Below are 11100 nucleotides of genomic sequence, written 5' to 3' on the forward strand. Positions count from 1 at the left end.
CACTTAACACATTGAGAGGAGATTGGTAGTCAACACTTTGAATTCAGAGGGAGAAAGTCCACCTCATAAAGCAGAAAAAGGCTAGCAAGTCCATTCCTTTGCTAAGGTGTCAGAGCAGGTAGAAGTGTGCTCACTTCATTGTTGACAGGGTTAAATTGCAAGATTACAGATCCTGACACCGGGGGAAAGCGTTTTTTAAATAATCTCTGCCCTGCCTATCAGGGAACGTGCCCTTGCAAGGCAAAAGCAGTCTTAGAAACATATACAGCAAACTCTTTAAAATCTGCTTCGTGCCCTTTTAAAAACAGGCAGCAAAACATTTTTAAAACACAGCAGTTAATAAAAAAAAGCAGAGGGAAATCTGTCTCAAGAGCTCTTTTAAAACTCTCCAGTGAAGGTGCGCTATGAACCTCATGGGGAAGCATATTCCAGAAAATACGAGTGACAGGGCCCAGTCAGCCTGACCTCTCTTTATCTTTCCGGCCTCCAAAGATTATCTTAGACTTTGGGCAGGGTCATAGCATGTGTGCAGGCTGTCCTTTGGATAACCTGCTCCCAAAACTGTTTAGGGCTTGAAAAACCAAAGGCAGAAGTGTGCTTGTGGGATGATATTTCCATCCCTAACGTGTGGGGTGGGGATTTTTGGCAAGTCTGCTTGCCTTGGTCTGCAGCTGGAACGTTTCTCGAAAAACAGCACTTCTGGGGTCATCGTAATTATTTGGGAATTTCCGGATCTGAAAGGCGTACCAGCGAAGTGCATTCCTGAAGACATGACCACCCCCTAATGCCTTTAGAGATGGAGGAGAAATATCTTAAGTAGCAGCTCTGCCCCACGTCTGGCTGGCTTCTGTAGTCTGGAATCCTGCGGTGTTTCTTCCTCCATCTTGCCTGCAGTCGCTGAAGATCAGCCTTCAACAACCTAATGCCCTTCAGATTTTTTTGGACATGCTGGCTGGGACTCTGGGGAGCTGCAGTCCCAAAGATCTGGAGGGCAACACTGACTGCTGGAGACCATCACTGCATTGAAGTCAATGGATAAATACATAAATACATCCTATCTTATTTATCAAGGGACCCAGGTGGCGCTGTGGTTAAACCACTGAGCCTAGGGCTTGCTGATCAGAAGGTCGGCGGTTCGAATCCCTGTGACGGGGTGAGCTCCCGTTACTTGGTCCCAGCTCCTGCCAACCTAGCAGTTCGAAAGCACGTCAAAATGCAAGTAGATAAATAGGAACTGCTACAGCGGGAAGGTAAATGGCGTTTCCATGTGCTGCTCTGGTTCGCCAGAGGCGGCTTTTTCATGCTGGCCACATGACCTGGAAGCTATACACCGGCTCCCTCGGTCAATAATGCGAGATGAGCGCGCAACCCCAGAGTCGGTCACGACTGGACCTAATGGTCAGGGGTCCCTTTTACTTTTACCTATCTTATTTATCAGTGCTGTTGCAAAAGCATGGCAAAGAAGACATAAATGGCTATGAAATAGCATTGATTCTGGGATGGCCGCCCTAAATGATGATGCAGGTTACTGTGGCCTATTGTCCATAATTTGATACCCCCCTCCAGCACGGTTGATTGTCTTAAAAAATAATAATCTTGTAATGGGATATGGATTTTTTAAAATTATTTTTTTTACTTTTCCTTATGGAGGAACCCAGCCCATAAAAGGCAAAGAGGAAAGTGCTGTGCGTACTTAGGAAACCAAGCAAGCTTGGTGTTTGACCAACCATGGACAGCCCATTTCCACAACTTGATTGCAGTGTCTGTGCTTTTACAGAATTCCCTATGTTTTGTGGGAGGAAGGGATGGTGTACAATAAAGACCAAACATAGGCTGCTGGTGGTGGGGGGAACATTAAGGTCAGAGCATAGACAGTGTCTACTGGGTGGAGTTCTTCTAACCTTCTGGCTTCAGAGACACTTCCAGATATTGCAAACAGATTCCCTCTTTTAGTTATTGATTGATTGCATTCATAACCCAGCTTTTCCTCCAGGGAGCTCGTGGGGGCATAGATGTTTCTGTCCCTCCCCAATTTATCTCCCCAACAACCCTGTAAGGTAGGTTAGGTGTGTGGCTAGGGTGATGACTTTAATTTTTTTCCTCAAAAATTATTTCCTGTAGCACAAATAGATGAACCTTTGCCTATTAATGACTAAAATGAGGTATATTCCATTGGAATATTTCAAAAGCTTACGCACAAACTGTTTTTAATTTTTTTGTATGCCGTTTTACCATTTCATAAAATTGTATTAACAATTCTATATATATTTCGTATCAAATTTGGACACAACACCGCATTCCGCAATGGGGAGTGTTCTTAGCAACAAAGGGTATACAAATGTCACACCTGCGCAAGGTAAAAGCCCCTTTTGGGGACCTCAAAACTCAGCCAGCAGACCCTGCCGGGCATGCTGGGAAAAGAACCTACAGGAGAGGTAGCAAAACATCGTCCTCCAGCGGCGTCGATACTGTTACTGCAGCTAAAAAAAGGTTCCTTGTGTGTTTGATGACCCTATATAATGTTGTATATATGTGACTCTAAAGCAGGCATCCCCAAACTGTGGCCCTCCAGATGTTTTGGCCTACAACTCCCATGATCCCTAGCTAACAGGACCAGTGGTCAGGGGAGATGGGAATTGTAGTCCAAAACATCTGGAGGGCCGAAGTCTGGGGATGCCTGCTCTAAAGCTTGGGTTCAATTTTATATCTGCTTACAGTGACTTCAAAAATGGTCAAAAAACTGATAAATATTTTTTTAAAAACTATTATTATTTATTTATACCCCGCCCATCTGGCTGGGTTTCCCCCCGCCACTCTGGGCGGCTTCCAACAAATACCAAAATACATTAAAATATCACAGATTAAAAACTTCCCTAAACATCATTTTGTGCGTGAGGTTTTTTTTTATTTATCAAATCTCTTTGAAAGTAAGATTTTATCTAATCTTTAATGAAAGCTCAAATTATGATACAGGGAAATGATGTTGTAAAAAAAGTCATCACCCTAGTGGCCACTCAGTGATCTTCATGGCCAAGTTGGGGGGTGTGTGGATTTGAACCCTGGTCTCCCAATACACCACACTTGTTCCAGCAGCTTTCTTCAGCCTGTGTGTGGGCGCACTCGGCCAGTGATAGTTGTTCTGAGGAGTGTGCAATGAACTCCTTAAGATCGCCCTTGTTTTCCTCTCTGTAACTGGGGGCTGGTGGAATCCACAAGGCCACAGAGATTAAGGAAACAAGCCTGGATATGTCGTTTGCCATCTTGTGAGGGGTGGGTGGGTGGGTGCTGGTGTCCTGTTCCCAGTTCAAATGCTGGCTTGTGAAGACTCTCCAGTTGGGGCCAGGAGCTGATGTCAGTGGGAGCCTCTTCTGCAGCAGCCTCCCCTCCTCCTGTCTGGGCTGATCAGGTTTCATGGATGACCTGAGCATGCATGTCTGTAGCTGTTTGGAAGTGGAAAACTTTCCCCTCTTGTTGCTTTGCTGAAAGTTGGCACGGCCGTCAGCGTGGAAGGTGGGGCGTTTGAGCTGGGATTGGGTACGGGAGCCAGAGCATTGCAAAGCATCAATCGTGAAGGCATGGCCGCCCCCTGGCTGCACCCTTTAAAAACACTTATGCAACATTTCCAGTTGTGCTCTGTCCTTTCTTCTCCTCCTTCTTCATAACAAGTCCTCTCCATTCTGCTGATAAATGGTATTGCACCCTTCCCACCTTTTAAACGAAAGCCCAGTTCCACCAAGGGGAAGTCTACCTGCCCAAGGAGGGGCTGTAGCTCATGCTTTTCATGGAAAAATGTCCCAGGTTCAAATCCCTGGCAGGCGATGGTAGGAAGGACTCGTCTCTGCCTGAGATCTCTCTTTCAGAGTGGCTGCCAGTCAGAGCTGGGCCAGATGGACAAAGAGACAGACTTGGAATAAGGCAGAGCCCCCTATGCTTCAAGGGAGAGTCTGCAGCATGAGAGCTCAGCATGAGAGCTCAGCAAAAGGCCCCAGTTTCAACACCCCCACCAAAAGGATTTCAGGTAGCTGGTGATGGGCAAGACCTTTCCCTGCCTGAAACCCTACAGGCTCATTCTATAAGACAGCAGCATATATTAAAAAGTTAAAGGGACCCCTGACCATTAGGTCCAGTCGTGACCGACTCTGGGGTTGCGCTTATTGGCCGAGGGAGCCGGCGTATAGCTTCCAGGTCATGTGGCCAGCATGACAAAGCCGCTTCTGGCAAACCAGAGCAGCACATGGAAACACTGTTTACCTTCCCGCTATAGCTGTTCCTATTTATCTACTTGCATTTTGACGTGCTTTCGAACTGCTAGGTTGGCAGGAGCTGGGACCGAGCAACGGGAGCTCACCCCGCCACAGGGATTCGAACCGCCGACCTTCTGATCAGCAAGCCCTAGGCTCAGTGGTTTAACCACAGCACCACCTGGGTCCCGCTAGCAGCATATATTAGTGAACCATTAAGAAAAGATTGTACTAGAGTAAGCAAATTGCAACAAATGAAGGATAAAAACAAAATACGTTTTAGGATTTTGACAGCGTACAGAAATCGGGGCTACAAAAAAAAAACCTCAGCGAACCCTTCATCTGATCTGGGAGCTTCTGGTACTCAGAGCTAGACTGTTCCTGAATGTGGAAGCCCCACTTTGATCTACTGTTGAGCCCAGTATCTCCAGGGCCTCGGGCAGAGGAGAATGTTTCCACCATCTGCCACCTGGTCCTTTTGAGGAAGGACCTTCTGCAGGCAAGCCATGTTCTCCGCTGCTGAGCTACACCTGTTTGCCTATTCACTCCTTGGCTTCTACAGGTTCCAATGTTTCTCACTGCTCCCTTGTGTTGCAATGCCGCTTGTGCCCTGGAAGGTTCCTCCTTTTAGAGTCCAGGGGTAGGGAGAACACAGGCTTCGCATTCCTGCCGGCATATGTACCGTGCCTTGCATGCTCAGGCTTTGGGAGGGGCTGTGGCTGGCATGTAGCATGCTCAGCCCGGGGCAGAAGTGTGCCCAGGCTCACAAGGAAGAAGAGCTGCCCGAGGAGAAGAGGAAGGGAAGGGAGGAAGGGAAGAGGGAGCAGTTGTCTCTCTTCCCTTTCCAATACAGCCTTTTACGCGTGCTTAAGTGATGGGGTATCGCTGGCTCTGAAACAGGTCAGTGTTCTTGTCGCCCCATCTCAGAGCATGGCGACTGCTCTGCTTCCATGAATGCTTCTGAAGGCCACCTGCTGGAAACTACAGGAGGAGAGAGTGCTCTTGCGCTTTTGTCCTGCTTGCAGGGTGGGTGGCCCCTGCGAGAGGCAGGGTGCTGAATTAAGACAGGCCATTGGCACTTCTTATGCTTTTATTATAGTCAGCACCAGCCCTGCCATGCCCCAGGGTAAATCAAGGTGCCTCAGGCGGCAACACAAAGGGAGGCAGGGAAATAGATGAAAAGCAGGAATTGGTGCCCAGGGGTTGCAGCAAGACTTCTAAAATGGGTGTGGGTGTGCCCAGCCATTTGTAAGCTACTTGAGACAGTGAAATGTCTTAGTTCTGGTTATAATTTTGGAAAGGATTGAGGAAAGGGCAGCAAATGGATCAAGGGGCTGGATTTTTAGTTCAGGGGGGAGGGAATGACTTGAGTGTTTGTGGGAAAATATAGAGATAATATTGAATGATGCAGAGGGAGTACCTAAAAATATCCCCCTTCCGCTGATTATATAATCATCTTAATGATTATTTTGCATTGCTTTTATGGCACTTTATGTTTTAGTGTACTCACATATTTTGTTGTAAACTGCCTTGATAATTTTATGCATGCTCTTATTGAGCTGGTTTTGAGGTTTCGCCCCGCTTGGGGATTTCCATCCCTAAAGAATTCTGCAGGTTTCCCCCGAGCCTGCTGGGGGGGATGCTATTTTGCCTACATAAGCCTGAACATCACAGACATAGGGAGTGATACATAAATGGACCCTCCATGTTTAGAGGCAGTAGTTCTGAATGCCAGGTGGTGGGGACTCCTAGACACCTTCCCCGCAGGCACCCAGATGGCCACTTTCTGGACACAAGATTACCAAACCAGTCAGATTGAGCAAGGCAGTTCTTAAGTGGGTATAAACATCAGTTGCGCTGAATACTCTCCGTATACCCTTCCTAAAAGGCAAAGGTAAAGGGGCCCCTGACCATTAGGTCCAGTCGTGACCGACTCTGGGGTTGCGCGCTCATCTCGCATTATTGGCCGAGGGAACCGGCGTACAGCTTCCAGATCATGTGGCCAGCATGACAAAGTCGCTTCTGGTGAACCAGAGCAGCACACGGAAACGGCGTTTACCTTCCCGCTGTAGTGGTACCTATTTATCTACTTGCACTTTGACGTGCTTTCGAACTGCTAGGTTGGCAGGAGCTGGGACCGAGCAACGGGAGCTCACCCCATCGCAGGGATTCGAACTGCCGACCTTCCGATCAGCAAGCCCTAGGCTCTGTGGTTTAACCCACAGCACCACCTGCGTCCCCATACCCTTCCTAGTACTGCGTATAAGACTACTTTTTAACCCAAAAAAGTCGGGGGGTCGTCTTATACACCGGGTCGTATTTCTTATACGGCGAGTATATCCTAAACTCTATATTTTAACTGGAAAAGTTGGGGGTCGTCTTATATGCCGGAATATACGGTATGTTCTATTTGGCAATTAAAGGGACATCTTTTTGCAATGGGCGGCAGTTGGTGTAGAAATGTGTGCGCCACAGAGAACAATTTTGCCAAGTGGAACGCGAAAGCAGCATTCCTCGTTAGCTTTTGAAAATAGTTCTGATTCTTCCTCTCAACAAACCTACTTTCACCATCCTATAAACTTTGAAAGGCATTGCTGACATTCTTTGGAACCTGCTTTTGCAAACAGAGCAGGGGTGAGGGAACCTGTGGCTTTGCAGATGCCTCGTGACTCCACTTTGCACCAGACACGAGGGATGGCGCAGTGATGCTGGGAGTTGTGGTCTCATCATGTCTAGGGGGGTCACAGCTTCCCCAGCCCTGAAATGGGGACTTCCTTAAAGGTGTAGGGGGGGGATAGCTGATATTTTCAGGAGCCCCAGTTCTTCTCCCAACAGAATTCAGATTCCCCATCCCCTGCACTCGACATGGATTCATCAGGTGCAAACACGACGCCCAGACATGGCAAGTTCTCTTTCACCAACAAGGCTTTGCTTTGTTTTCTCTTATAGGTTGGGAAGTTGGAAGAAACATTACCAAAGGATTGGCAAGTGACGAGAAGGGAATTCCTGGGGCGGTTCCAGCCTGGACCAAAGTCCTAGAAAGGTGATTCAGTCTATTCTTTATTAGTAAAGCAGTGGTACTACTGTGCCATATTTATCCAGATCTCCTAGTCCTGGAGAGGAGCTATGTAAGGAACTAGTGCAGCAGAGGGTAGAGCATTGGATTTGGAACACAGCAATTCAGCCCACCAACTTAGTGGGTCATCTTGGGGCAAACGGCCATTGACATAACCAACCTTGCCAGGCTGTGGTGCGGATAATGGCATCTCAACTAAACATTTGGAGGCACCAGTGTTTCTGAATACCAATTGCTGGAAACCACAGGAGGGGAGAGGACTCTTGTGCTCGAATCCTGTTTGCGGGTTTCCCACAAGCCTCTGGTCGGCCACTGTGAGAACAGGATTGTGGGCTTGATGGACCACCTTTGGCCTGATCCTGCAGGATCATCTTATGTCATTATATAACAGGGGCGGCCAACTCGCAAGAGGCTGCGATCTACTTACAGAGTTAAAAACTGCCAGTGATCTACCCCCTTTCTTGAGGTTCAGGTCAATGTTGTTGAGCTTTTTTAGGGAGGGGGGGGAAGCCCCGTTTTTGTGTGTGTGCAGGACAAAAAAGTTGAGCTTTTTTTAGGGGAGCCAAAGTTGCTGAGCTTCTTTGGGGGGAGCCAGTGATCTACCACAGACATCCAGTGATCTACTGGTAGATCACGATCTACCTTTTGGACGTGCCTACTATATAACTTCCCTGAGATTGTTGGAGCAAGATTGGGATGGAAATGTAATAGAGCAAAATGCATTTTCTGAAATAGACTGAGCTTGTAGCATACAGGCGAAACTCGGAAAATTAGAATATCGTCGAAAGTGCATTTATTTCAGTAATGCAACTTAAAAGGTGAAACCAATATATGAGATACAGATGCATGACATGCAAAGCAAGATATGTCAAGCCTTTATTTGTTGTAATTGTAATTATTTGTTGTTAGGCGGGTCAATTATAAATGCAATGTAATTACAGTACTGGTAATGAAATGTAATAGCGATGTTTATTTTTTGTATTATTGTAACTATTTGTTTTATTACTGTGGAATTTCCAAAAGAAAGCATTTGTAAAAATTAAAAGAAAAATTAAAAATAATAAGTTGCATTACTGAAATAAATGCACTTTTCGACGATATTCTAATTTTCCAAGTTTCACCTGTACTTCAACCTTCTGAGGTGCAGAATTTGAGCAGGAGTTCTCCTTTTTATGCGCAGTCTCTTGAGTTCCCCACGGCCTCCTATTTACACCCTTCCTTCCTTCCTTCCTTCCTTCCTTAAGATGGAGAAGGAGGAAGAAGAGACCCGGGAGATTCTGCTCCCCGACTGGGAAGGCATTGGCTCTCGTGGACTTACCATCGACCAGACGAACGAAGGCGTTTTCGTGAAACAGGTTCAACAGGACTCACCCGCTGCCAAAGGAGGCATTGTGAAAGAAGGTCAGTGAGGAGGTTTGTGGGGGGTGGTCTGGGCGGGGGCAGAGTGGCTGGACAGCAAGAAGCCACCTCCTCCTCCCTGTTCATCATCAACTTATAAAGCCACCAGAGGGCATCCTCTTTATGGTCACAAAGAGTCCCCCATGACATCTTGAAGAGTCACGTACGCCATATCCGCACCATACAGTGGTCCCTCGACTTGCGAATTTAATCCGTTCCGAACGGACCTTTGTAAGTTGAAAAAATCGTAAGTAGAAGCCTATGGGGGGCGGGGGGGATTAAAAAAAATCGTAAGTCGAAAAAAATCCTATCTAAACCGCATCCAAAATGGCGGACGGAGCTCCGTTCGTAACTCGGAACATTCATTAGTCATTCGTAAGTCAAGGTACCACTGTACTTTTAAAGCACCACGATACTACTTTAAACAGTCACGGCTTCCTGCAGAGAATCCGGGGGACTGCAGTCTGTTAATGGTGCTGAAGGGTGTTTAGAGACCCCTATTCCCCCACCCTAGAGCTACAGTTCCCAGAGTGGTTTAGCAGGGGAGTTGTAGCTCTGTGAGGGGACTGGGGTGTCCCAACAACTCCTGGCACCCTTAACATACTGCAGTTCTCAGGATTCCTTGACTGTTCTAAAGCGGTATGGTGCTGCTTTAAAAGTGTCGTGTAGATGGGACCTGTGACAAAGGACTGGCCTAATGTGTTATTTTTGGAGAGTGTGAAAGAAATGGGAAAAAACAAACAAATTAAAAACACACAGGTAAGGGCTACAGAACTTTGCTCAGCCCACATTGGCAAGCTCAGGACATTTTGGACTCTCTTAATACCAGCTGTGTTAGGTTTAGGAGAGACAATAATAATAATTTTTTTAAAAAAAACGAAGCAGCTCTTCACACAGCACATCATGGACTAGTTCAAATGTCTTCTTAAAATGGGCTGGCTTTTCTATAAATTCATGGAGGACAATAGGTTTGTCAACTGCTGCTAGCCATGACAGCTAACTGGAGCCTCCAAGTTTAGGGGCAGTCTATCTCTGAATACCAGCTGCTGGGGAGCAAACAACAGCTCCTTCCCTATGGCGCAGGTTTCCCAGAGGCCTCTGGTTGGCTAGTGTGGATGCAGGGCTTTTTCTTAATGTTCTTAATCCCCACCCCACCCCCTTCAGGGGATCAGATCGTGAGTGCCACAATCTACTTCGACAACCTGCAGTCCGGGGAAGTCACAGAGCTCCTGAAGAACGTGGGCCATCACACTGTCGGCCTTCGGCTGCAGAGGAAAGGCGACCGGTCTCCATTGCCAGGACAGTCTTGGTCCCATGACGTCTTTGCCTCAAGGAGTCCAGAGGTTGTTTTGGTGAGTGAGCATTGTCATGGAGAGGACCCCCTTCTGTAGCTGAGGGAGGAAGGATCTAAGGGTGGGCCTGGGGGAACTTGAGACCTGGCTCTTTCCATACACCTGTGCCACCTTGGATACTCCAGGACACCAGAGGAAGACTTTTATCAAATTTACAAATGCAATCAGTTAAGGAGTTGAGGGCAAGTACCAAGGGACAGGTAACTTGTTGGGGCAGGTTCAGGGACAGGTAACTTGTTGGACCCTCAACAGCTCCAGCCAGTATCATCAGGGATGATGGGAGTTGTAGTTCAACTGCACCCGGAGGGCCACTGGTTGTTTATTTTAAAGTTAAGTTTTTTATTATGACTTTTTTGCATTTGATCAGATTATTATTAGGTGTGTGATCTTTGCTGTCTATTTTGTTGTTTCTTCAGCTTATAAACCACCTTGTGTATGGTAATTTTAAAAAATTAAAAGTGAAATGAAATGAATATCCTTGCACTAGTTATTTGAAGCAGAAGAAATTCTTTCAGAGGTGATCATCCCATGTCTGGGCTGCATTACTTCAAGTTTTGTGGGTGAGGCCTTATGTTACTGATTGACCATACAAAATTCTCTGCATGCAGAAAACAAATTATCAAGGAGAAAGGCAAGGCACAATGTTGTTGTTGATTTTGCTGATATCTTCACTTTCTATGTGCGGAGAAGGCCGCTTCAACTGTCCACAAGCGATGTCCACTTTATGTATGTGCATCAGTCCATGCTGTGCTTCTGGATTTAGATGTGATAGACCAGGGGTGGCCAACTCCCAAGAGACTGCGATCTACTCACAGAGTTCAAAACTGGCAGTGATCTACCCCCTTTTTTTGGGGTTCAGGTCAAAGTTGTTGATTTTTTTCAGGGAGGAGGTAAATGTTGAGCTTTTTTTAGGGGAGTACAGTTGTTTTGGGGGGGAGCCAATGATATACCAGTGATCTACCGCAGACATCCAGTGATCTACCGGTAGATCATGATCTACCTGTTGGACATGCCTGTGATAGACTGATAGGTG

At 46.8% G+C, this 11100-nt stretch overlaps 1 protein-coding gene across 1 annotated transcript in view; it reads left to right on the forward strand.

The window, feature by feature from the left end:
* AHNAK (AHNAK nucleoprotein) overlaps nt 1–11100 on the forward strand; it is a 62504-nt gene that overhangs the window by 34227 nt on the left and 17177 nt on the right. Inside the window, exons 2-4 of the mRNA XM_035098992.2 lie at nt 7191–7284; nt 8562–8718; nt 9880–10067. Of these exons, the coding sequence (XP_034954883.2) occupies nt 8562–8718; nt 9880–10067 (345 nt within the window). The 5' untranslated portion in view covers nt 7191–7284. The remainder of the gene's footprint in view (nt 1–7190; nt 7285–8561; nt 8719–9879; nt 10068–11100) is intronic.

This window comes from Zootoca vivipara, chromosome 17, assembly GCF_963506605.1.
Source record: "Zootoca vivipara chromosome 17, rZooViv1.1, whole genome shotgun sequence".
NCBI lineage: Eukaryota > Metazoa > Chordata > Lepidosauria > Squamata > Lacertidae > Zootoca > Zootoca vivipara.